General features: G+C 33.2%; 3 protein-coding genes across 3 annotated transcripts; 2 read left to right on the top strand and 1 right to left on the bottom strand.

The window, feature by feature from the left end:
• Positions 1 to 112: 112 nt before the first annotated feature.
• Positions 113 to 10,128, top strand: LOC120330405 (5-hydroxytryptamine receptor 3A-like). Its single transcript, XM_039397369.2, has 11 exons — positions 113 to 194; positions 1,023 to 1,148; positions 1,753 to 1,952; positions 2,357 to 2,466; positions 4,744 to 4,899; positions 5,822 to 5,951; positions 7,546 to 7,670; positions 8,093 to 8,244; positions 8,325 to 8,522; positions 8,769 to 9,127; positions 9,578 to 10,128. Exons 1-11 carry the CDS (start codon positions 113 to 115, stop codon positions 10,106 to 10,108), a joined length of 2,169 nt encoding a protein of 722 aa, XP_039253303.2. The 3' UTR covers positions 10,109 to 10,128.
• A 699-nt stretch (positions 10,129 to 10,827) lies between these two features.
• Positions 10,828 to 16,981, bottom strand: LOC120330403 (organic cation/carnitine transporter 2-like). Its single transcript, XM_078118730.1, has 12 exons — positions 16,723 to 16,981; positions 16,145 to 16,276; positions 15,832 to 15,924; positions 15,308 to 15,408; positions 14,751 to 14,905; positions 14,221 to 14,392; positions 13,910 to 14,030; positions 13,404 to 13,513; positions 12,417 to 12,631; positions 11,873 to 12,055; positions 11,080 to 11,218; positions 10,828 to 10,955 (listed from the first exon to the last, which is right to left on the bottom strand). The coding sequence occupies exons 1-12, from the start codon at positions 16,906 to 16,908 to the stop codon at positions 10,868 to 10,870; spliced, it is 1,695 nt and encodes a 564-aa protein (XP_077974856.1). The 5' UTR covers positions 16,909 to 16,981; the 3' UTR covers positions 10,828 to 10,867.
• A 6,211-nt stretch (positions 16,982 to 23,192) lies between these two features.
• LOC120329675 (dynactin subunit 3-like) lies at positions 23,193 to 25,308 on the top strand. Its single transcript, XM_039396409.2, has 5 exons — positions 23,193 to 23,332; positions 23,658 to 23,742; positions 24,246 to 24,475; positions 24,848 to 24,907; positions 25,003 to 25,308. Exons 1-5 carry the CDS (start codon positions 23,252 to 23,254, stop codon positions 25,090 to 25,092), a joined length of 546 nt encoding a protein of 181 aa, XP_039252343.2. The 5' UTR covers positions 23,193 to 23,251; the 3' UTR covers positions 25,093 to 25,308.
• The last annotated feature ends 996 nt before the right edge of the window (positions 25,309 to 26,304 follow it).

Raw genomic sequence — 26,304 nt, 5'->3', positions numbered from 1 at the left:
AATTTTATACTAATGCCTTAATTTCTTAAATTGATCATTTTATTAATATTAATAATTTTAATAATATTCTGATTTTTGACAAAATAAGTGTGTTTATTAATAATGAATCGACATGGACAAGAATGTACGAGATCGAAAAATATTTTGCAGAGGAAAATTCAAGGCTCTTATATTTACTATTCTGATACTTTCTGGTGAGTATATTATTTTGAGAATTGCAGTGCACCAAAGCGGGTAGGAACGGTAAAAATACCGATCAGCGCTGTTCACGAATACCAGTACAAATTGACTAAAATTTGGCAGTAAATTAATGAAGGAAGCTACAAAAGCTGTATAGTCTGCATGTGTCAAATGTTAACTTCATTATAAAATTAAAAACTTATTAATAATAGAATATGGGAATATTAGAACAATACAAATTGATGCAGAGGTTCAATTCTAGTAGTAAGAGTAAATACTTTGATTGGGATTCATCAACCTAGCAAATATTTTCTTGTTAGTCAGATGAAGAAATATATTACCTCTGAGAAAAACATATTCAATGCGAAATAAAATTGAAATATAATTGTTTCTTTATGCTTTGGCCGATCCAGGATTATAAAAAAAACACATCCCAAATAACCTACTGAAACTTTAGTAAAAACGATATTTGAAAAGTCTTGTTGTGAAAAACCTCAGATCCAAAATTTCAAACCAGAATGGAGGTTAACTCAATAACTCAATCCAGTATCACTTGAAGAATTATGAAAACAAATTACCCATAACTAAGTGCATCATATAATAAAATTTCCATATACTTTGTGACAAAAATTAATATACTTTCAAAGATTTAGGGCTACATCTTTTGCCACTCTAAATAATCACTATTTTTTACTTATAAGACCATGGTTGTCCTAAATGCCTATTAAAATTGTTCTAGTGTAACGACTTTTTGTTTTACAAAAAGACGAACCTACATCAATATTTCATGCTTATTGTCTCCCTATATTTAATTACAATTACGATAAAAATATTTCAAACAGGATCTATTAGAATCAGTGCAAAGTCAAGATCAAGTGGAGGAAAATCAATCGCAAAAAGTTCACTCCCCGGACTTGGGAAACTGCAAAGCAACAATTTAGGAACATCCGACAAAAACAAGAACCCAGGTATGAATAATTGAAGGAATCAAATTTAGACAACACAGTAAATTCTAGCAATACTCTTTTTGAACTTGGTATAAGTGGTGTTTTACTTACATTACCACCCCGACCTAATTGCTAAGCGATGAGAAGATTTTGAATAAACGGATCTTTGCAGTTTGCATTTCGTCGGAGCTTAAAAGAATGAGTTGCGGTAGGCGCCATAAACCTTTCTTGAATGTAATTTTTTTAATGTAACTATGACATAGTTACATCAAAGCGATGTTATATTATTTTGTACTACGAGTAATACTTCTATGTATAGATTTCTATTTTTTTTTAGTATTTGACAGCTCTCGTAATTGGATGCGCTGGATTTGAAATAAAATCTTCACAAGCAGCAATTAGATGTCGGTGCCCGTAAAAAACATGCAGCGTTTTGTATATCACTAACAAATTATCTTGTGATCATTTTTGAGTTACATGACCTCCAACTATTTTGTGCATAATAATAAATATATGAAATAGATTAGTCGGAGCGATACATATCACGTAATACCGCTTGGAAAGTGAATATACCAATTTTTTCAACAGCTTCTTTATTCTTTATTTATTCTTTTGATAAACACAGATACTGTCCACGAATTATCTGGGACTAATACAGCTCTTTATGCTTTGAAACGCTTTTTAATGACGGGGTATGACAAAGGAATGAGGCCTGTACGTAATGATACTGACATTCTCGAGGTTGAAGTTGACGTTATATATCGACAAGTTTTGGACATGGACGAAAAAAATCAGATTCTGAGCAGCCTAGTCTGGTACAGACAGGTTCGTTTTTAATGTATTCATTCAAAAGCTCTCCGTACACAAAAAACTTGTTTTAAATAGCAATCAGACTAACGTTCTGTCATCCGTGAGATGATAATACGCCAATCACTGCAAATCAATGTTTTAGATACCTCACATATACCACTGAGTTGATATTAAATCCAGCGAATACAACTAAAAGCATTGCATTAGTCTGAATTACTTTTGAGTAAATGGGAAGTGGAACTAAAAGCATTGCATTAGTCTGAATTACTTTTGAGTAAATGGGAAGTGTTATTAAATTTGAGCTTCATGTAACCTCTGTTATCAGTGTCTACATCGGTAGTAAGAAAAGCGTTTAAAATGTGTTTTATTTTTCAAATGAAATTTACATATTATTTAACAATTACAACGCATCCTTTCAGCATTGGCAAGACATTTATCTTCGTTGGGAACCAGAACATCATCAAGGACTTGAAGAATTATGGCTGCCAGCTGAATCGGTTTGGAGACCAGATATCGTCCTCCAAGAAGAGTTTGTTATAATTTATTTCCTACTATTAGTGATGTGATGTTGATATATTTGGTTGCATGAATCAAAAATGAAGCTGGAACTAAAATCCGTTATGTACGGATGAATCTATTAATTTTATCTGTAAACTCTTCACACAATGTGATCCCTGTTCTAATGTGATATCAATCTTTTTGGCGCGTTTCAGCGATAATGCTGTAGTTCGCCAAACGCTGAACCCCCAACATTTTAATGATAAATACAATCAATATGATAACATCGTAACACCAGAGAATTTTGTACAATTTCTTACAGCGAAAAAAATTTTGTGGCAAATATCGATGCTTGTCGGCAAAGTAATCTATTTCATGCCATAAAATTGCTATTTTCTATATTTTGACATTTAAACGTCATAAAATATCGATTCAATAGTCTCATGGGTATCAAGTCAAAAATTGGCGCGAGAATTATTAGAAAGTTCATCATTAACGGCAATACATCAAAGATAAAACATGAAGATATTGTCAAAACTGAAACGCAATTTATCGTTGGCAAATTGCTTAATCCGAATTTGATTGAAACCAAAGTTATGAAAGTATGAAAATTTTAATGCAGTAAAAACAACGTTTAGCAAATACCACGATTCTAACATTGTGCTCGAATATTCCAATCAAGTTTGAAATTGAACACAAATCAATTTGTAAATTAAATTGAATCGCTCATTCACATTTTTTAAGTCACATCCAATGCGACTTCATGTCCATCTATAAAAGTTCAATGTTGAGAGGTGGTAACATTCAAATGAATGTTTATACGGATTTGGAAACACAACCAAAAACTGAAAATAACACGCAAAACTACCTGTCTGAGCCAAAGAAGTGTCTGAGCGGCGACATAAATTTCAATTGCTATGTCATTGATAACTTATTGTTGATTTGTAATTGTTACGAATAAAAAAAAGGGAATCGAGGCTCGGGAAACATCCATTTTCCAGTTTTTACTTGTTTGTCAAAAATGTATGTGTTAATCATTCCACTCCACAGTCAAATCGTCTTTGGGAGAGTTTTAGTTGATTCAGAAAACGGTGCCGAAAAGCTGAGTTAAACTATTCTAAAGTTAGCTACCGGTACCTTTTAAATATCCAGTAGTTAATTAAGCGTCAACTCCAGCAAAATATAAATAAACAAATTCTCAATGTTCAAGCATGAGAATAATTGTAACTGGAGTCAAAGTTCGGGCAACATTCACTAGTTCGATGCTATATGATCATTCAACGGCTCTTATAAAATAGATAGATATAACAAATAAGACATAACAATTTTAACTTTTTAAACGAATGATAAAAGGGAACAAAATTTGACAATTTTATTGAAAAGCGTACTTCCATTTTAGGCTATAAAATGTATAGTATAGTAGAATAATTTGATTGTAATCTATTATAGTAAAACTTTAAAGTATTTCTTTTTCAGAAAATCAATAGGATTGTCGTTAAGCAAACTATCGTCCACATTTTATCGATCGCTGTGGTAATAATAGAAAAATCGAGTTTAACTGATGACACTACCTGAACCTTTATTTAATTTTCACAAAAAAATTCGAATTCGAATTTAATAATTTCAATATATAACGCTGCGCTGCTGAATGTTGGACCTATGTATGGGGTTGCTCAATTGTTTTTGTTCATCTTAGGCTGTTCCTTTATTTTTATTTTTTTTTTCTGGGTCCTATGGAACTCAATAATTCACTAAATTTTGCTGTCTCGTTTTTATTGGAGGGGAAGACTTTTTTATTCCACCCCATTGAATGCCTCCGTCACGCTTGTCCGTGAATAAAAATATTACAGCTAACTCGGAGGTAAAAGCCCGTACCGACACCGATGTTGAGCTTCACCCTCATGCATTTTATCAATTATTACCGTATATGAACAAAGCGTTATAACTTATATCTATATAACGAATAGTCTAGCGTTTCATACCGGGTCAAGGCTGGCCAGAATGAAAATAAAAACGTTTGATTCGAGAAAGAATCGATAGTTTTAGATCGGATATTCGACTCCTTTAATTAAATTTAGCAAAATTGAGTTTTTAGGGGAGCTCGCATTCCATCGATTTTAACACAGAATTTTCAGAAATTAAAAAAAATCTGGCTCCTACCAGGTTTGTATTAAGAGAAAGAAGCTAAATTTATACAAAATTCTTTTTCGACCTATTTATCAAATAACGTCACTTTTCAGGCCACGGGCGAGTTTCTTCGGGTTTCTCGGAAATAACCACATCTTATATTAATCTATTTTTCTTTCAGAACAGGAACAAAAGATTATTCCCCAAGACTTCCTTTCGTGAAAGTCAATCACGACGGCCATGTCGAGTACCACGAACCTACGTCTTTCACAACAACTTGTTCAATGAATACAATGCATTTCCCATTCGATGTGCAGCATTGTACACTGACATTCAGGTATATTACCCTAGAGGAGTCATGGTTAAAGTAATGGCAATTTTCAAGAGTACAGTATTATAATTATTTGGCACGAGCCATATATATGGATCGTTTTGCTTAATTGCTGTTTTTGTTAGTGTGACAAGATCGCCTCTCTCCAAAACTAAGGGACCAATCTTTCCAAATTTCAATACTTGTTTTGTTATTGATACTTTTACTGTATATCTATTAATTTTCTGTAATAATACTGAATCTTTTTAGAGTTGAGATCGATTTTAAAAAATTCACAAAATAAGACAAATGTGTATCATTTATATGTGATTTTTGGTTACTTTAAAAGCGTGTGAGTATTACTGATATCTTTCAGTTTTGGCAATCGGTCAATTTATGGAAAGGTCGAACTAGTGTAGTAAATTTAAGCTTGACAAGGCTTTAAATTTATTTATAGCCTGTATTAACCCCATTTACAAATTGAACCGCAATTTGAATATTTTCAAATACCAAACGATGATGTCATATTTCAATTACCGCCTTGTTGTCACATTTCAACACTACTCCAATGATATGTTAGTCGAGTGTCAAATTTACAGCGTTAATATCATTTATCAACAAAATTCAGATTTATTTATAGCCTGTAATAATTCTATTAACAAATTGAATCGCAATTTGAATATTTTTTAAATACAAGCACCAAATACATCCGAGTGATTAAATGAAGTAATTTTAATTTTCTCAGCAAAATTAATCGGAAAGAAACGCTTTTTCTTATTTTTATAAATTTGTTGTGAGGCTTCGTAAATATTAGTCGAACTCTCCACGGGCTCGACAACACTAAAAGTTTGAGAATCCTTCACTTAATCTTAATATGCCAAACCTGAAGAAACCTAAAGATTTGTAAAATGCTTGAACTTAGAATATTACGCTACTTATATTTAATCAGTTCATGGACTCATCCTGGATCCAAGATATCTCTCATGCCCGAGAGGAAAACTGAGCAGATGGTGAATGATATTCAAGTATTTGTCAATACCGGAGAATGGAAACTACAACACGTTGGAGTCAAAATACAGGTGGGTGGTATAGCTTATGTGACAAATCTCACTTATGTAAATGACAAATATTTGACAATTTTTTGTTTTACAAGCTGTGAATCCATAACGTATATTAATTTATTTAACATATCTGCGATTGTTATGAATACGAAATACAAATTTTTGCTTCGACAGTGAGTTATTGGCTCTATTTATATTCCTGATGGTTTGACGCATGCGCTTAATGAGGTGGAAGATGGGAAGTGTATCGTGTATAGTATATCATATAGGACTTATCCTCCGTAAAAAATAAACATTTCAATCAAAAAGTATGATATGAGTAACACAGAATGGAATTAAATATGTTGTAATGTGTTTCGAAAATAATTGTAAAATCATGCATATTTAAAATTTGCAATAATATTTTTCTCTTATTCTCACGTATTAGTATTTGGGAACTAAAGTTCGTCTACATTTGGCAAACTTTATACATTTTTGTTGATGAGATGTCTTGAGACAGTTTCATCAAATTGATTCTGATTATAATTCCATCAGAAATCGTTTTGGAAAAAATTGAGGCCGCTTTTTTAGCATCTAGAAGATAGGAAACATTTACTTCAATGTCTAAGAAAATACTCCATGTATTCGGTATTTTATTTCGATTCGGGTCGATAATTGCTATCAAATTTATGCATTTGACTACAATATAGGGCAAGGCATTATGTAACTCCTGATTCATAGTCCCGATCATATAATATTAATGTAACGCAAAAAAAATATATAAAGATAATTTTGAAGAATGGATTAATCAATTCTTATCGCAAACTCTCCACAACATGTTTAGAAACTTGAAGCAAAATATTTAAGTTTTTCTGTTATGTGAGATTTATATCCCAGTATTGTTTATACAACTTATCGACCGAGAGTATACTGGTTTACTGGTGATATATCAGAAACACTGTAGAACATCACCTAAAATTATAATATATTTGCATTTCAGAAATATAAAATGAATAATGATATTGAATCAATAAGCTCATGATCCGGTCACTCTGATAAACATGTTTTACGAAAAAATGGTTTTATTCGCGACAGCAACTTTTACGCATGTTAACCTTTAAACTGTTTCATGAAAATCACTCAATAATTTTGGCAGTAATCGACTTTATTAGGATTACGGTGTCGTTAAGTTATTGAGGTAGAAGGGAATATGACAATATAATTAACTAATAATGATTAACGTACGCATTTGACGTTGTATTTAAAGTATATTAGTATTCCGAGGTTAAAAAGTGATTACGGCATGCTTTACACAAAATATTTTTTTTAGTTTATCCATTGTTTATAATTTCTATTCAAACTTTTTTAGTTTAACAGTTTAGCTGTTTGGTTTTCAGTTTCGTATTCTAATAATTATTACAAGCATATTATATCATAGAGAAAGACATTATGATACCTATATATATTACTTCAATTTTCATTCTTCAAAGGTTTATACGATTACATGATTTATTTCGCGAGAATTTTACAATAACCTATATTTAACTGATTATCAAATAATGGTTGTTCTGAGATTAGTTTTCGAAACAAATGAATCGCTGAAGTACTTACTATTTACGATCGTTTTGTTCAGACTGCAAATTATTCGAGCATAATGGTGGAATCTGCTTCTGATTATACTGACTGGCCAGAAGTTGTTTTTACAGTTACACTAAGAAGAAATTCATCTTTCTACATGCAAAGCATGATGTTTCCAAGGTAGAAAAAACGATTACATTTTATGAATTTGTGACAGAGCCCTTTGAGTGATTAACTATTTTATAATTAATTGCTCAATATTGATGTTGATCAAATAGAACACCATAACCATAAGTCTTATATGCTCATTTTATTTCATTTCCTCTCATAAATAAAAACCGCATGCATCTTTGCTTCTAACAAGACTCTGGGAAAACAATTTACTACTGATAGATGAAAACATGATTATTTTAAGTGATTGGAGCATTAATTAAAGACTACACGGATAGTCTATTCGGGTTGTTATATTTATTTTTTTCGAGGAGGTTGGCGTGACGAACCAAAGCTTGAACCCAATGTCTAGCCTACAAACTCAAAACATTCAGCCACTATCAAGCAAAATAATGAAAAAACAAATTATTCCTTATTTTTAAATTATTCAGCATCCTTTTGACATCAATTGCTCTGCTGGGATTTTTTCTTCCTCCAGATAGCGGTGAAAGAGTAGGATTGCAGATTACAATACTTTTGACATTTATGGTATTTCTTCTAACAGTTTGTGAAATGTTTCCAGCTTCGACTGGACCTTATTTAGGTAAGACGAAAAAATGTTATGAATAAAGCATCATCTATAGAAAGAATTTGATTAACTGATACCATATATTTTCATTTTAGGGACGTATTACGTGATATGTATCTTCCTACTTGCGGTAAATTTGTTGATGACAGTTCTTGTACTTCGGTTATATTATCATCCGTGTAAACCGGTTCCGACGTGGATCAAAACATTTTTGTTTCAACTTGGTCGTTGTTGCTTTTTTGATGTTACTCAACTCGAAGAATTTAGAGATTTTTTGGGAGATCAGAAATCTGGTAGAGTGAATAATGTTTACGGATACTTCTATCACATAATTTAAAAATGTTAACAGCGCAAAGTATAAAGAAGAGAATTAGAAAAGATAAATAATACCTGCTAGAAAATGTCAAAACCAGCCCACTTCTATACAACCCACAAGCAACAAGCAACGGGTAATCAATGAATTTTAAAGCGTTTTGGAAGCATTTTTAAACTTATCTTCTTGTTGTTACACTTGTTATTGTCCACTCATTTTATTTTAGGTGTTGGTAGAATTTCCGATAAAAAATCCACTAATAGAGACAAATCTCCACGACCGCGCGTAGCAAAGAGTTGTTTATGTAACGTCATGCTGTCGTGTTTGAAAGAAGTAGATGAACACACATCGCCACCTGGCGGTAGAATTATAAATAAGAGAGAATACCATTTTCGACACAGCAAACTGCATTTATATGGCGATCATTCTTCTCCCCCGTACCAAAGATCAAGAGTATTTTCAATTAAAAGAAGTGCAAGATTGAATAGATGCGATGAATGTGTAAATGATGTTTCGCCAGGATCGCTTAGTGATGGATCACTGTTCAGAGAATGTATAACTCCACCTTTGAAAATGGGTTCACAAGTAAGCATGAATCGGTATCCGGTAAGTGACGCGGCTAATTACTTATCGATTTTAATCGGTTAGTATGTTGATAGGTATTTGTCTGTCTGTTTGTTTGTCTGTCTGTTAGATGCACGCGATATCTCACGAAAGCGAGATTGAATCTGCTCCAGATTTTGCATGTGCATTCATCATATGTCTTACCAGAAGCCTATTGATTTTGGATGAATTATGTCGTATAATTAGCAGGTTATTAATTAATTAGTGATGTGACACAAGGTGTCACTATGGAGTAAGAGCGCTGTTTTGGGGGATCCCCTAACTTTCGATCGATAAGTCTTCGGTCTCTAACCGATAATCTCGTTTTTATGTTATTGAATTCATATTTGTATAGGATATTTTTTGTATTGTGAGATAACTATGAAAAGAATCTATTCCATTGTCAAATAATACCTTTTTTGTTCTTTCTAGCAAAAAAAACATTTCAGAAAATATCTATACGATCGAAATGAAATTAGGGCAGACGGTGGTCCTACGGGCGAGGATAAATCTCTATTTCGCATACCACAATGTACATATAGTGAATCTAGAGCACCTATTTTTCGAAAAAGACGTAACCGATTCCCAGATCAAAATAGAAACTCGTCTCACAGGACGACAGATAAACGTGAAGAAAATTTACAATCTCATAAAAAGAAACTCAAAAATGACACAGACATGGTTGAAATTTTCGGAAAAATAACTGATGTTTTGGATACAATGAAAGATGTAATCAACGACGTAAGAGAGAAGAATATTGATTCAGAAATGGAAAACGAGTGGAAGAAAATTGCTCTAATGATGGATAAATTTTTTCTGCGATTGTATTTTGCAATGATTGTGATCAGTCACGTAACCATCATGGCCATAGCACTTTGCACATCATATATGATAGAGCCACACTCACAACATATAAAAGGTCCAAATTCCATGAGAGCAGAAAATCCATCTAGTCACGAGTAAAGTACATGAAGTGCAAAAACAATGTAATCAATCAGCATAAATCTTTGCCGGGCGATGATATGCGCCTTGAATAATCATGTGAACAATTTTTACTCATTGGAGCAATACGTCAACGCGAGCTACATTTACTGAAACGTTTACTTTTCAAACTAGTGGGTTTACCCTGGACGAAAAACTACCAACTTATATATACTAATAAATGCCCCATTTATATCCTTTTTTCCGTGTGTACAATTGGTACATTTGTTGTCAACATTTGCTCGGTTAATAGGTACTCACTCATTCGATGGGATTAGTAGAACCTGGTAACATGCTTCAAACTGAAGTTTTAGAAGTGATCATCAAGTTGTTACAGCATTGCACTTTATGTTGGCATTGTAGGTTAAAATCTCGGGCACAACTTCTATGCCAGCGCTTTATTCACAGTGCAATGAATCGAAAATCGTGTGGCGTGGAACCCATAAAATTAAGTAAGCGACGGAATTGTGACCAACTTCAACAGGGTTGACTTTGAGGATACCATACAGTTTGCCACAAATGTGTCAACTATAAATCTTTGATTAAATTCAAAATGGCGTGGCGATATGGTTGTATAGAAACCGGTGCTGTAAAAGTCGTAGTTTGGCTTTCACTGTGCTGGGACTGAAATGGTATTTTTAAATTTCCTGTGATTGACTTTGGAATAACAAACTATGCGATGTTGAAATAATATATTTGTCAAAGTAGGTAAAGGCTGGTATATAATTTTGTCACCAGTTTTCATAGAAGTGTTTCAGTTTGTTTAGGGTCAACAGCCGTCTTGATTGACTTTCCATCAGGTCTGCTAAAAACACTGAAACCGTAGAATCTAAAAATTACCAGAAACTTGTAACAACTATTATCCAAAGTAAACATTTCAATGAATTGTACAGCAATCATGAGTTTATCCATAAAAATATACTATGAAATAATTTATTCATATCAACATTTACCTTTTATTTGCTGCGGCCTCTTCAACTGTATCAGGTATTGGAACGCCTTTTGTCTCCGGGATGTATAAAACTGATAATAGGCCGCAAATTACAGCTAATATTCCCATTACAGCGTAAGGAATTACATCTTGAATTTTACCTGCAGTGAGAAAAATTTATAAACAAAGTATTATATTTCAAAATAGTATTTTAGTCTTAGAATTCATTTCACTGCAAAGAAGTTTTTAGTCTGCAAAGAAACTTTTGTGTCCTTTTTCTGAATAAGATACACCAACACAAAATTACATACTACTAGGGCTGGGCATTTCGAATCGAATATTCGAATCGAATCGAATAGTAAATTATTCGAATCGGTTCAGAGCTAAATTTCGAATCACCGCCATCTTGTTCTTATCTTTCCGCTAATGGTCGAGGTGAATTCCCAATTTTTCCCAATTTTTTTTTCCTTAGAGTCATATTTATTCAACGAAATTCTAACATATGACTATTTTCTGTAGTGAGTTATTGATAAAACGTGTTTGTTATTCTGTGTGAACGCTCAGTAATCTATCTGGGTGATTTATTCCATGTCTTCAGTAATTCATTTGTTGAGAGGATCAATTACTATAATAAAGTCGCTTAAAATTATATATTATCAAGTATTCGAGATTCGATTCGATTCGAAAAAGTTATTCGATTCGATTCTGAAATCACAAGGTATTCGAAAATGCCCAGCCCTACATACTACCTTCCGGATTACACCTTTATTTGCAATAAAATTCATAAAAAAAGTTGTGAGAGAATTTAGACTCACTTGCATACATAAGAAAAGGTGCAGTTAATCCTCCTATACGTCCACATGTCGAAGCAAAGCTCATTATTGTTGCTCTTTGTGGAGTTGGAGCAATTTCTGCCGTCGTAATGTAAACAATATAAAACATTCCACAAACTGCAAGTTTCCCAAACATGGCTGCTACTGTTTTCCAGACATGCAAATCTGTATAGTAAAAAATAATACTTACCTTAACTTCACCATAATTTTAGAGTTTCAAACGAATGAAAGTTTTTAGAACATACAAATAGGGGGATCACTTCATTTTGTACTGCGCATCCAATATGCATAGATAATTAATTATTCGGGAATTCTGTTATTTTCAGGCGACACTCGTTGTTTAGGGTAAAACACCAAGTTGCAACGTCAAATATAAATCCTGAATATTATCCAGCTTCAAATCTCAGACCTGAATTCTTTTTGGTTGCCTTTATGGCATTCACTCCAGAATATATTATAACTAGATTCACACAGCAGTTATTACATTTGTGCGACTGCGAATCCACCCAACGGAATATATACTTACCACTTGGTATAAACGGCAGGGAAAAGCTCGACACTCCACTGATTAGCATTGAGACTAGGATTGATCTGGGACGTCCAATATATTTGACAAGAAAGTAAGCCATAGCCAAACCAGGGAAATCAGAAAGTCCAGAAAATAAGCAATTCAATATGAGATTTTGGCTGAAATATGAAGAATACAGGGCGATTGCAAAGTACGCAAAGCATGCCACAAACCTGTAATAGTATGATAAGTTACATGTAGTTTATATAAGATAATATCTTATATCATATATTACTAATTCCCAATATATATTTAAATAATAATTTAAATAATAATTTAAATAATAATTTGATTAAAACTAACTAGGCAGGCTATATACATTAAAATTAACATAAATTGGAAATAATTCGACATGCTAGGAATCGTTATATGCAAAGACATAGGTACGTACGATTATAAATTAAGATATCGGTAGATAAAGTGAGTCTCTTTAGTTGAAAATAATTTAGTTTATATAATATGAAAATTGCTTATAAACTGAAAATTGATTTAAAATGAATAAGATGAATACTAATGTGTAACGCGCAACAACGCAATCAATGGAGATAGAGAGAATCAACATCGCCAATAAGCCACCAAATAAATTACATATATATATATCTGTTGTATTTATTCCATGTCAGAGTAGTTTTTTCCCGATTGGTCGTATTGAATACAATGCAAACGATGTAATAAACATGGTGTTCCCGAAGTATGTGAACCAAGATTGCTGACACCGGAACGTTATATGTGTACCAGGTTAGGGTTGGGACCTAATTTTATTCCAATTTTCTATATTGCAGTTCTATAACGTGTTCGGGGACTAGCCAAGTGACTTCCGTAGTATTTGTACCTGAAATTATGTCCTAACCCTAACCTGGTACACATATTACGTTCTGGTGTCCGCCATATTGGTTCACATACTTCGGGAGTACCATAAACATTGCCGAAACGTTTATAACTCACCACGAAAAACACGCTACCAAGCATCTCGTCCTGATTTCTTTCCTGAACATAACTTTTAGTGACTTCCACAATCCTGTTGACTTTTCTTCATCTATTTCGATAGGATTTTCCTTATTAAGAAAATAAGTGATAGAAACGGTTAGACTTGTTAACAATAATATCAAATTATATGAAAAAAAATATTTTCAGAAAGACACTATTAAAATTGTCCAAAAATTTCATGTGTGATTCCAGATGTGGTAAAGTGGTATCACCATTGAGGTGCAAATATAAAACCTTGGTAACAAACGACGAAGAAGACTCCGAATAATGCTTTATAAGAAAATCATGCCTAGAAATAAGATAAATGCGAAAAAAACGAATTGTTGTGAACGTTTATATTTCGTTCAATGTCATAATGTGACTATTTTGTGGAAATCGTTGATATAATCTCCTGCTGGGCATACTTGAGGAATGTTTCCCGTGAACAAACTTTCGTGTTCGTTAAATTAAAATTATATATATACTTTCAGCATAGTTTGGATATCACATAGTTTATTATTCAATGCCCCTATCTTCATAAGTTCTTTGTTCGCTTCATCTCGTTTTCCTTTAGTCAGTAGCCAACGAGCCGATTCAGGCAACAAACTAGAATCAAAACAAAAAATAGAAGGAATCTTACATGATAATAAAAAATCCCAAGCACATATTCCTAGCTATAGTGCAAAACTGAATCTGGGAATTAGCCTATATCAGTTTGACATTTTGTGTAGCGTAATGTTATAATCTATATGTAAGAAATAGAAAGCATATATTTGAAAGAAAATATTGATTTCACCAAAACGAAGGCAGATAAATCAGTAAACTGAATATCGAAATCACTCTGAGAAGCCATCTCCAGGTTTGAAAGAAATATGCAAATCCAGCAGCAAAGATATAACCACAGGAGTATGTGAACCAACTCCCAATTGACAAGAAATTTCTCCATTCAATCCCAGACATTTCAGCCACTGAAATATATTTTTAATTAAAGCATTGGCCCTCTGCACTCAATGGAGACATAATATTTATTATCTCATAGTTAGAACTATTAGCTCGACAGATTATTGCTTTAGTTTAAGAATCTTGGTTATCCCAGAATTCAACCAGAAGTCATCACCTAATCTATATAGACTCGTTTTAGAGTCTAGCAAAATGGGTATGTAATGTTGAAACAGCCAGGTCTCTTGACCCATTGCTTTCATCTATGTTTATCAAACCAAGTTTTAAAACAGATATATGACAATTCTAACTTGTTTTATTCTAATTTATGAATGTCTTTATGTGGCATTCGTTTACTCTTTTCGTGTTTGCTTTGCTATTACTTACTCAATGTAAAGGAGGGAACATAGTTCATAATTGATGCGACTCCTGATACAAATATACAACATACAAAAAATATGTAGTTCCAGGAGAATGACATGAGGAGCATGCTAACAACCTGTGCCATGGCGGTCCAGAGAATGACTGGTCTACGCCCGAATCTAAGACAAATGTGACAGGTATTATATGCTATTTTAATGTCAAATACAGAATCATGAGGTATTTTTTTAGAAAGTAATGCTAAGTTTCAGATAATTTTCATGGGTGATCCACTGTTCAACTGTCCAATGAATGATCACTGTTCAGAATTTGAGTATTCGCAAATGGTGTTTATATTTTGATTAAATTGGGATGTTGAACACAATTTACAATATATATGTGACAAAATACCTAAAAACTGGCGTATTTTTTACATAAAGACCGTAATCCATTCTTCAGTTCAGATTATTATTTCGTACCAAACTAGACCCTTGACGGAATGCTGGTCAAAATCTAATCAGACGTGGATGTTGTATAATTTATGATCTTTTATAAAATAACTAGAACGCTACATTATTCCGTACTTGTCAGCTAAACATCCACATAAGGACCCAACTGCCATCCCAACATGAAATATAGAGACAGCAAGAGGAGCTTTCCATGAGTCGTCACAAACGATGTCGAACTAAAAAAGTGAAAGCTTATTTATGTACGGAGAACAAAATATTTACCTTCTCATTTAAAAAAAATGACAGTTTTTTATTCAATGATACCAAGTAGGTTGGCTATAGGTCGATATAACGATGTTTGGAAAGATTGAATAAAATATAGTCCGTGGTTATATATGGATAGAAGTGATTCTGAATGTATTATTGAAACAAGAATGCTATTAATGTTTTTTCTGTTCTTTCAGATCTGTTTGTGTGCCTTGTAATATTCTTTTTACAAAAATTAGACATCAATTCAAGGTTGTTGGTTTCACATATTTACTAATATATTGACTATTTTAATGACCGATGTTTGAATTTTTTAAAGGTTTTTGTTGGGCCACACTGGAACATCTGCAAGTAGTGGAATAGAAATACACACAACGAACAACACATCTTACTTCCGTTAGATAACTTGTTTGGTAATCTTTGAAATGATATTTATATCCATTTACACATGGAATGACGTCAGTTGTGTTAGGAGAAGGTGCGATCTAAAAAAAATCAGAAAATAACAGTTTTTTTTATTGTGTAATATATATTTTGCTCACTGGTATGTTTTAATGAAACTATAAATATCTACAAAGTTAAGTCCTAATCGAAAATGCATATTATTTATTTACTCTATATCTGAATAATGGATTTTGTAAACCCTTGAATACATTATATGACAACATAGAATTAGATATTTCCTGACAGGCTATATCAACAAACCGGCGATTCATTTTCTAGGGGTGGAGTGGTAAGGTTGTACATTAGGCATTGGCTTCTCTTCAAATTTCCCGTTGCATCTTGTAACAGCGGTATTGAGGTATTTAGCATATACTTGAAAGATTCCTCAGAAATCTTAAAAATTAAAAAAGTATTATTACATCCTTTCCTGGAAATTGTTTCATATGAATTTAATTCATCGCGTACTGAGCGTGCGAACAAAAATTTGAAATAGATATATATTAATTAAAACGTAATATTGCAATTTGTAATGTAATTTTATCACTCCCTTCTACATTATCATAATCAGCGGTACATATTCATTACATCGCATATTACAAAGTAACCATTGCTTTTAATAACACAATATTTACAAACAATTTGCTTATGCGATATATAAATACGACTTTGACTCCGAACAAGACCACTTCTAAGTAATGACCCATTAAAGTTCGTAATCGAACGTTTTAACCACCAGTCCATCGTGCCCAGTAACTTAGACAAATTTATTGGACATGGATTGTTTTTGTTCTAATTCAGCGAAACATTGATAAACATATTCCATTATCCTAATTACTCACGTTTTCTGAAAGTGTAAAATTCCAACCCATTGTTGGTATGCAGTGAAAATCTGGCTCGTAGAACGTGAAAACGAAATGTACGGCAATAAGTAAGTTTGGTATCGAACTTAGGCCGACCAACACATATAATTGTTTATGATAATATCCGGTTGATCCAACATATTCAAAGAAATTTTGAATTTGCATTTCGTTGTCGTTAATATAACTCTGTAAGAGTTACTTAAAAAGCTATTTTTAAATATCCGAAAATAGATATATATATACTAATGAATTTCGAAAAATGTATAGAATAACAAAACGATTTAGCAAAGTGATTTCCTCTGTTTTTAAAGTATGAAACCTTGCAAATCATCCTGAAGGTTTTCCGAAGTTGTTTTTAGTAATCAGTAATTCATTTTTTTACCATGCTGAAAAAGAACTCACAACATACAAAGTAGGCTACATTAAGTTATATAGGAAGAAATTTGAATTAGAGGGTGAAGGGAGACGCGGAAAACTAATATTGTTATCGTGCAGCGGCACCCGTTTTTAAATAATCATTTATTTCTAAAACCCAATATTGATCCTCAACCAAGTATACAACATAGAGATTGATAATGTATTTGTTATTTCATCCAATATGAGTTATGTATATATGAATTGTGATGTAGACTCAGGGCTTTATTTTTAGCGACATATATTGACGATAAAGTGAAAAACATGTAAAAATGTTTCATTGAGACGACTGTCTTAGGCCACAAAATACTGACCGAATCCCTCGGCCCAAATAAACAAATAGGAAGCCGATGTTTTATTGTACATTTCTTCATTTTATTCACAGTGCCTATATGGAAAGTACTCTTTGAATTGGAACAATTCAAGCGATTTTCATATATGTGATGTTACAACTATATTATATCAACTGTAGTCGTTTTTGTTTGATTTTATACATTTTTCCTACATTTGAAAAATGTATTCAAAGTAAATAGATTTGGTCCTCTTTGTTACCATATAAAGTATTTACAACACCACTGTAGCAACAATATCTCGGTAGGGTTGAAAAGAAAAACTTCAAACCAAAATATCAGTATATATTGATGTTTAGTGAAAAAAGAATTATCACCTTAATATAAATATTACTTTACGGAATGAAAACAAAAGCAAGTTATGCTTTGCTGAAACTAGTGATCACAAACTGTCGTAAAACGAATAAACATGGTTCCTAAATTTCATTCACATTAGCTTGTATTACAAAATCTGCAGATGTAACCTTGAAATTATTCGTTCGCCATTGTGTTCTACAGTAAATTCGGTTCAAGATACACATGAATAATAATCTTTTACGGCTATGTGAAGTATCACCACGAATCGACGATAGCGTCATGCGTTGAAGAAATCATGCCGCTTCGACGTCCACTGAAGCAAAATTAGTTCAACTGTACTTTCTTAACTCAAAGTCAACTGTACTTATATATATATATCGGTCAAATACTAGATTACGGCGGTTTCCTGTTTTCGTACTGCACATTTATATATATATATATATAATTATTTATCTTCAAATCGAAACAGCTTTCTCGAAAGTCGCATTTCGTGCGGTTATTTTTGATTGAGGAACAGCCCGACATTTTTTTTTTCATTTACTAATAATTCGAAAGGACTCTTCCATAACCATATTCGCGGCGTCCACGTAGGCTCCAAGTACTCCGTCCAAGTACTCCGTGTACTTCCAGCAGCTTGTACATATGCTTATGATCCTTCATGTGATGTTACACTGTTCTACATCAAATATGTTTTTGTTCACAGACCGCCATCGTCCCTATTCAACTATCAACTGAATTTCCGACCAGATGGATAAGATCTTCTTTTTGTTTCTGCCTGTCCAATTTGTAATATTGGGATATTTTATTCCTATTGACTATATTCAAATACAACAGACCTAGCTGGTATAAAAACATGACTTTTCCGTTTCCCAATCCTTCTCTCTAATTGTCATATTTCCAATGATCGTGTTTGCCGATATTTGTCCCGAGAGAGCATATTTCTTATACATAGCCTACATACATGGCGCATTGCTATCATATTGCGACTAGTACTCCCGGTTAACCGTAAGTTTGCACCTGTTTAATGACAGTGAACTTGACGGACTAAAGCTTTAATATTACTATAGAACAGCGTTTCCCAAATTTTTTTTTTGTCACGGAACACTTGCACTTTTTTATCTCGCCTCGCGGAACACCAAATAAGGAAAGGGTAAAATTGTTGAAGAAAAACTGTGTATAATGTGGGGGTTCCCCATGGGTTTGCCGCTGCGAGTTGCCAAATGCGCCGCGAAAACTAACAGAATTGTGTTACCTAAAATAGAATTGAATATATTACATGTTGCAATAATTATAAATGTTTTACCGCTGCCTAATTTAAATGCTTTGTATGTGAATCATAAATTCATTTTATCTTTCTATGTCATTTACTTTCCATTCCGCAGTGTTTATTGCCTCTAATTTCACGTCTAATGGAGATAGAAGTACTTGCCGAAATTTCGCGAACTGCAGACATGCAGTGTATTTATCTGCTGAACCATGTTCATCGAACATGAGTATTTTTTTCAATAACGTTAAAGTAAAACTAGGCAGAGATGGAGGAAGAAAAGTAGACTATTATTATTATTTAGATATACCAACTTGTTTGCCTATAGCTAAAAGGATTGCTGTAAACTTGATAATGAACGTAACAGTAAAAAAGCAAGGCCGATGGTTAACGAAATTGCCACTACCCTGCCCAAGATAGTCCGCTTTAGGCCGACGTTAAAGCGATGTCGAACGGTCAGATGGGTGACAATTTCACGATCACTAAATCGCCGTGGCGACCAATTTAGACGTAATTGATTTCTTTTCCACGGAAGACTCGGAAGACGATCGCGGAACACTAGTGTTCCGCGGAACACAGTTTGGGAAACGCTGCCATAGAAAGATCAACAACATTAACACAAAACGTTCCATACGTACCTACATTAATTTATAGTCTCCGTAGTTTCGGCACTTTATTAATCACATATAACTTCACTCAAAGTACAATCTCCCATATTCCTGAGGGAGTGCGCGCGACCAAACACCAACGACGTCTGCTTGTGCTCGTACGTGATAATATGTCGCTAAATACGATTTAACCGACTATCTAGGATAATAATTGGTTCATAGGATAATTATTGGAGCTTGGCTAACTAATGCCATAACCGACATGGACTGGTAACAGGAAAAGAGGCCGTGGGTCGCCATATTACTAAGCCGGCTTATCGGCTCTCCCCTCCCCCCAGGATAAATATGAAAATTCTATCTTACTTTAACAGCAGAATGTGCATGGTGCAGTTTAATTTCCATATAGTCATTAAAACACGCTAACAACTGGCGTTGAGTATAATTTTTGGCTTTAGGCTACCTGTTTTCGGTTTTCAAAAAACAATTGTAACATAAATTTAATCAATATTTCAATTGAAACTAAAAAAAGGTTACCAAAAGTAAAACGATACGAAAGTATACCATATTATTCAAATTCTATTTTCCCATACCTTGTCCAGAGCCATTATGGCTCTGCCTTGTCAATGCTTCGTTACCTTACGACGGCACTCTGAAGATTTGAAGAATGCATCCTAAACTCTACTTTTGTAGACCAATCCCAGAATATCTCTCTTTTTAATTCTACTGCTAATTTAAAAAATGCAGAAATCTTACTTTCACAACTTTATATATACTTCGAAAACTTAATCCGAGATTTTTTGAGAATGGTTGCTAGTTGCTACACATTTTAAAATATGCTCACTAAACGTAAAAAAAATATCGAAAAATTTGAAACACTTTTTCCGCATGTCATAGATAAACATGTGCCCGATGCTCAAAGCAGATTGGCCATTGCATTCTGGGACCACCCATTGTATGTGAAACGCGGCCGTTGTTCGCATTCTTGATCTTTTGAAGGGAACTCTGCGTTGTTATCGGGTTTCCCCTACAACTTTGTATAAAATGGACAAGTTGAACATTCGTAGCAAGCTGTATAAACAGTTTCTCAGTGGCAAGTACTGCGATTTGCACATTCAGGTAGAGAGTTCCTACTTCAAGGCACACAGCTGCGTTGTTGCGGCAGCTTCTTGGGTTTTGGAGGCGATTCTACAATCATCAGCAGCAGAAGACCCAAATTTATCAAAGCTTTCGATTCAATTGCATGGTGTGACTGCGTATGCCTTATCGTCCTTGTTGTGCTTCATTTATACTGATAAATTTCCTGACGAAGTCTACAATGATGAAGAAAAACGCAGCCAAGTTTTGCATGCGGCAAAATTGTACAAAATGGAGGACATTCCCACGGAGTTTCAACCAGCACAAACTTCCAATAGGCCGCCTATGTCAAATTTGGAAATGCTGGAATCCAGTAATTTAAATGACAGTTTGTTGGAAACTTTTACAAATAATCAAGAAAAAATTGGGGATCCAATTACCACCTCAGAATCTGAAGAACAAAATGCTGATCAAATCATGTCTGAGCAAATTGATGAACCATCTGAAGATGTTGATGCTAATATTGAAAAATTACCAGTTGAGACAGTAAAAGAACATGTTACACAAACAGTGGATTATGCAAAAACACATGGTATTTTATACTGTGTAATTTGCAGTGAAATATGCGATACAGAAGCCGATCTGATTACACATATGTCAGAGCACAAAGATAACAAAACTCGACGACGTCCAGAGCGGGCAGCTGCAGCGAGGGCTGGAGCAGTAGCTTCATTGTTAGCTGATGTAGCAAATGATGATGATGAAGAAGATATTGATGATTACGTTGATGACTCGCAATATGTGAGTATATCTCCAGTTCCACAGAGAGGCAAACGAGGAAAACAAAAGCGAACATTTGTCTGTGCTGTTTGCGGAATTATGTACAATTCAAAAGGGCATCTTGTCAGGCACTATAACAGTCGTCATCCTGAAACCCTTTTCTGTAAATATTGTGCTGAACAATTTGAGACCGCTGAACAATTACGCACTCATATTTTAACACATCCAGAAGCTTCAGAAACTACACCTCCGAAGAAAAACAATGGGAAAAAATATAAGGGAAAGAAAGTTTATAACTGCAACTTGTGTGCTACCTCATTCATGAAGAAAAAAGAATTGAGTCAACATCAGGCCAAACTTCATGGCATTGTCAAGCCATTGCATCTTTGCTCCATATGTGGGAGGGAATTTAAAGAAAAATCAAGTCTGAAAGCCCACAATCGTGTTCACACTGGAGAAAAACCTTACATGTGCACATTCTGTGGCAATTCTTTTGCTGATCAAAAAACTTGGAAAGATCATGAACGACGACATCGTGGAGAAAAACCATTCCTTTGTACAACATGTGGGAAGAGTTTCACTTATCGGCAGTCATTTACTCGACATATGAAATTTCACGAAGGAAAACGACCGTTTCAATGCTCTTTCTGTGGAAAAGCCTTCGTACTTAGACAGAACTTGAAAGAACATGAAAAAAGGCACAACAAATAAGTTTATATGAAAGATATAACAATGTAAATTTTGAACAATCATTTTTCCGAACTTTCAATTGTTTATAAAAACTTGTTTGTAAAGATTTTAACAATCAAAAAAAGCTATTAGTGAAATTTAAAAGTTGCAAATTAAGACTTATAGCTAATTTTGAAGGTGAAATGCCTTGATGGACCGTACAAGGTATCAATCAATTTGTGGGTCGTTTTTATCTTCCATTTAATTTAGCTTGTGTTGATTTTGACAAACTGTAAGTGGTTGAGTTGTTTATTTAAAAATGTTTATTTAAAATTTTTGATACAAGGACAGTCGGTTGCATCACTAAACTCATTGATTTTCAAAACTTTCACATTGATAGTTTTTAGTTTAATGGTATTTATATTGCCAAATGCATGCTTCTGTATTTTCACAGTAAAAATCACTAGATTATAAATCTTTTTTTGCAACAATTTTTTTGTTAGTTTCAATGTTTCAGATTCACTTTGCGAAATGGTGAAGATTGGGTGATCACTTTTTGTCAATTTAATTTTACATTGGGTGCTAAACATTTTGCAAGACGGTTTTCTGCTATTTGTCCTACTGTTATATCCTAAACAATCCTAGCTGATTTACTGTTTGCATAGCAAGTCCATCTTTTGGTCTGACAAGGTTAAATAATTATTCATTAATCATCATTTATAAATTTGCTTTATGCTATAAGAAGTTTTGAGGTATGATGGGAATATAATATTGTTCAAATATATTTGATATTGTATCATTCTTGTAAAATGTAAAACTTGCGTTTTTATACCTACGCAGAGTAATATTTTGCTTAATGTCTATCTGTAATGATAGAAACATGACTTTAAAAAGGGAGCATTGTTTTCTTTTTTTGTGTTTTGGGATTTTTTACACTACTTTTCTTTAACTATATGTGTGATGAAAATGTTGGCCCACACTTTTTATTGTTTTCTTCAATTTTGTACATAATATTTAGATTATTATATATTACAACAAATTTCATATAACAAATGGCTACTTTGACGTTGGAAAAACTTGAAGAAAGATTGGTGGCCTTGGAAGAATCAATATGTCCAGATGATAATAAAATTGTAAGCTAAGATATAATTTCAATGCCATATATATAAATAGAGATGAATTACACTGCCTCAATGTGATTAAGGTACTTTTCGCAGTATATGAAATAGTATCCTTACGTAAAATCGGACTTAAATTTACTTTCAAAGAGACAAAAAGTAATTCCAATATATTTTCTCTGGACAAGGACAAAACAAGCTCTACTTAAGCATTTATTTTGATCTGTTGGATCATTTCTGTACTGGGCAATAATACATTCAATGATTATCAACAAGCAGTCAAATATTCTTTTCAACGAGTTATAATAACTTCCTCCTAATTGTTTTAACTTTTTTTCAGTTGATTGATTCTCTATCATCCTTGAATGAAGCATTAAACAACTTGGCAAGTAAAAGAGAGAGAGTTAACTTGGTTTTCAAAAGAGGTATACTAATTTTTTTCAAGCAAGCTTTTCATCATATATAAGTAACCGTTATTACCCATTGATCTCACATAAACATAAAAGTTAAACGTCTATGAAGTGGTATCTGGATGCATTGCTTTTTTGCAGCACGCTGGTTTTTAAACAGTTTGTTGCAATTCCAACTTGCTTATGCTCTGCACAACTAATATTCCATATTATTCATACAAAATACAATTGTTGATTTATGTTTTCATATGGCCTAGCGCACTGTTTCCCCACCAATGACCCTTCCCAAGGGGGGCAACAGTGCAGATTTTCATGCGAATTTGTTTGCCTCATCCAGAGAGCAAAAAAATTTGGTAGGTAATGCAGAGCTAGGAAGATTTTGGGTATTTCAGAAAATATGGTTCCACACATATCATGTATAGGGAAATTTTTGTTGCAAAAGGCGCGAATAAGCATCTTATAAAAATAAGTAAATGAATATTTTAATAGTATTACAACTCATTTTCGAAATTTCTCAGTTCCAGAGATTCAGGAGTACTTGGAACCTGGATTTGTCGAGAGTGAAGAGCTTGATGTATCAGCTCAACGTGATTATATTATTCTCATTGAAGATGAGATTAAAAATATTACAGAACAGTTACAACAAGTCAAACAATTATCTGCAGTATTGAATAGTGAACACATCTGTGATTATAGAAAGCATTTACCGAAAGCAAACCAACTTCAGCTGAAACAGATAGAACAAATGGTAAATTTTGATAATTTTTTAGCTTGTTGCAACTTGACTTGAAATTTGTATAACGAAAACCTTTCATTTTCATTGATCTTGTTTCGCAAGTTTTCACAATGCAATCAAGCTGATGTTACAATATAGGACTATAAAGGTGTTAGTGCTTGTGTTAAGAAATTGGTGAGAGCCTTATCAAATACCACTGTTTGATATTATGTTTTGTACATAATGTATACAAAAATGAGAGTTTAAAAAGCAGTAGCCATTTCCTCATAATAATAGTAGTGAGGGAATAATCAATAGCCATGTAGCATCCCACGAACATCGATTATAGCTTTCGCAACTGAATGGATTTTGCAAGCAAAATATTTTAAAATAATTATCTTGCAGGAGGAAACTGAAAATTTGGGCAGTGACATCGCTGGACTTCTAAATCGTTATAATGATTTGGTGAGTTTTTTAAATTAGGCAAAATATTAAAAATGCTATTTTTGACCTCTGTAATATATATATAACCATTTTTCATGGGAATTTTTACATTACAGACTCGCCAATTATCTGAATATTTTGTACAAGTTAATAATATTGTAACAAGTTTAGAAGAACAGAAGATTAAAGAAGAGAGAGACAGATGATGATTGTTATTATTTTTTGTGTTGAAGCTAAATTTTATATAAATATTGCATGCAATTGTACTAGTTCTGTTGTGGATGTTATCAATGCAGAAAAATTTTCGACAACAAATTGTGGGGTCTTTATGTGACTATTTATTTGGTTTGTCTTTGCAAATAAAGTCATGATTGTTGTGAAATTATTTTCTGTTACTTTGAATAAAGAAAAATTTAGGTGAATCATTAGTTTGAAATTATTTTACTGGTGAAAGGAGAATTTTCCGCTATGTTAGAATCTCAAATTGCTCCAAATGGAGCCCCAGGGCTCGGCGAGCTGTTCGTACTGACTTGGATAATTTTGCAACTGTCCAAAGAAGCAATAACAGCATTAATAAAATTTGACAACAGTAGTGGCCAACAGGGTGGTTATTCGCATATGACATTATCTATAAGATCCAATGGACAGAATAGATAATACCATATTTTAATTATCGCCTTGTTACCCTATTTCAACACTATATGCTTGTCAAATGTAAGTGAGTTAATATAATTTATCTATGAAATTTAGATTCATTTCCTGCTTTTATTAAGAAATGTCTAATATTTTTTAAATACAAAGCAGTAAATACATCTCGTCATTAAATAAAGTAATTTTAATTCCATAACATCTAAAGTTTGAGAACCTCTGGACATGCTAATTTGAAATTACCTGACATTTACTGGTGGACTGTATTTAAGATAACCATATTCTATACCTACCTCACTTGAAGGAAATATATATTCACCATGTCCAGGGAGTGTCCACCACATTTCATACATTGAAACCGTAAGCAGACTATATACGAAATCCTGAATTACCATGTTGCCTCAGAAATATTGTGTACCAATTGTATGAACCATATGTTAGTAGTGAAAGAGGACTTTAACTCAAATACTCTATCTATCCTAACCCTGAACATTGACTGAATCCCAACAGTGGTATAAAAAGCGCGGGACACGACATTTTTTGAGGCACTGATTTCAATGCCAGTTCAGGTCAAAAGTGGAGTCTCTTTTTACAAACAATACCTACTTTCTCTGACTGCGTATATTTTCCCGAAGTTTCAATGTTCTTCAACAAACTCTCATTGGACTTCAAAAATCACAAAGTATTCTCCACAAGACAAATCAAGTTGTACTTAAGCTTTACAATTTTTTTCATGGTCTCAACGGTACAAAATAATTTCAACGGTACAC

This window comes from Styela clava, chromosome 12 (assembly GCF_964204865.1).
Source record: "Styela clava chromosome 12, kaStyClav1.hap1.2, whole genome shotgun sequence".
Taxonomy (NCBI): domain Eukaryota; kingdom Metazoa; phylum Chordata; class Ascidiacea; order Stolidobranchia; family Styelidae; genus Styela; species Styela clava.
The sequence above is the reverse complement of the archived record's forward strand: the minus strand, read 5'-3'. Positions and strand labels throughout refer to the sequence as shown.

What these genes read in the sequence shown, in the direction of transcription:
- LOC120329675 (XM_039396409.2), top strand. Translation starts at nt 23,252, where the DNA reads ATGGCTACTTTGACGTTGGAAAAACTTGAAGAAAGATTGGTGGCCTTG. An exon ending in GTCCAGATGATAATAAAATT is followed by an intron (nt 23,333 to 23,657) that starts GTAAGCTAAGAT and finishes ACTTTTTTTCAG; the next exon opens with TTGATTGATTCTCTATCATC. An exon ending in TAAATCGTTATAATGATTTG is followed by an intron (nt 24,908 to 25,002) that starts GTGAGTTTTTTA and finishes TTTACATTACAG; the next exon opens with ACTCGCCAATTATCTGAATA.
- LOC120330403 (XM_078118730.1), bottom strand. Translation starts at nt 16,908, where the DNA reads ATGCAAATTCAAAATTTCTTTGAATATGTTGGATCAACCGGATATTAT. An exon ending in CCTGCCGTTTATACCAAGTG is followed by an intron (nt 12,056 to 12,416) that starts GTAAGTATATAT and finishes TTTACTATACAG; the next exon opens with ATTTGCATGTCTGGAAAACA. An exon ending in ACCTTTTCTTATGTATGCAA is followed by an intron (nt 11,219 to 11,872) that starts GTGAGTCTAAAT and finishes TTCTCACTGCAG; the next exon opens with GTAAAATTCAAGATGTAATT.
- LOC120330405 (XM_039397369.2), top strand. Translation starts at nt 113, where the DNA reads ATGGACAAGAATGTACGAGATCGAAAAATATTTTGCAGAGGAAAATTC. An exon ending in ACGTTGGAGTCAAAATACAG is followed by an intron (nt 5,952 to 7,545) that starts GTGGGTGGTATA and finishes CGTTTTGTTCAG; the next exon opens with ACTGCAAATTATTCGAGCAT. An exon ending in CTTTGAAAATGGGTTCACAA is followed by an intron (nt 9,128 to 9,577) that starts GTAAGCATGAAT and finishes TGTTCTTTCTAG; the next exon opens with CAAAAAAAACATTTCAGAAA.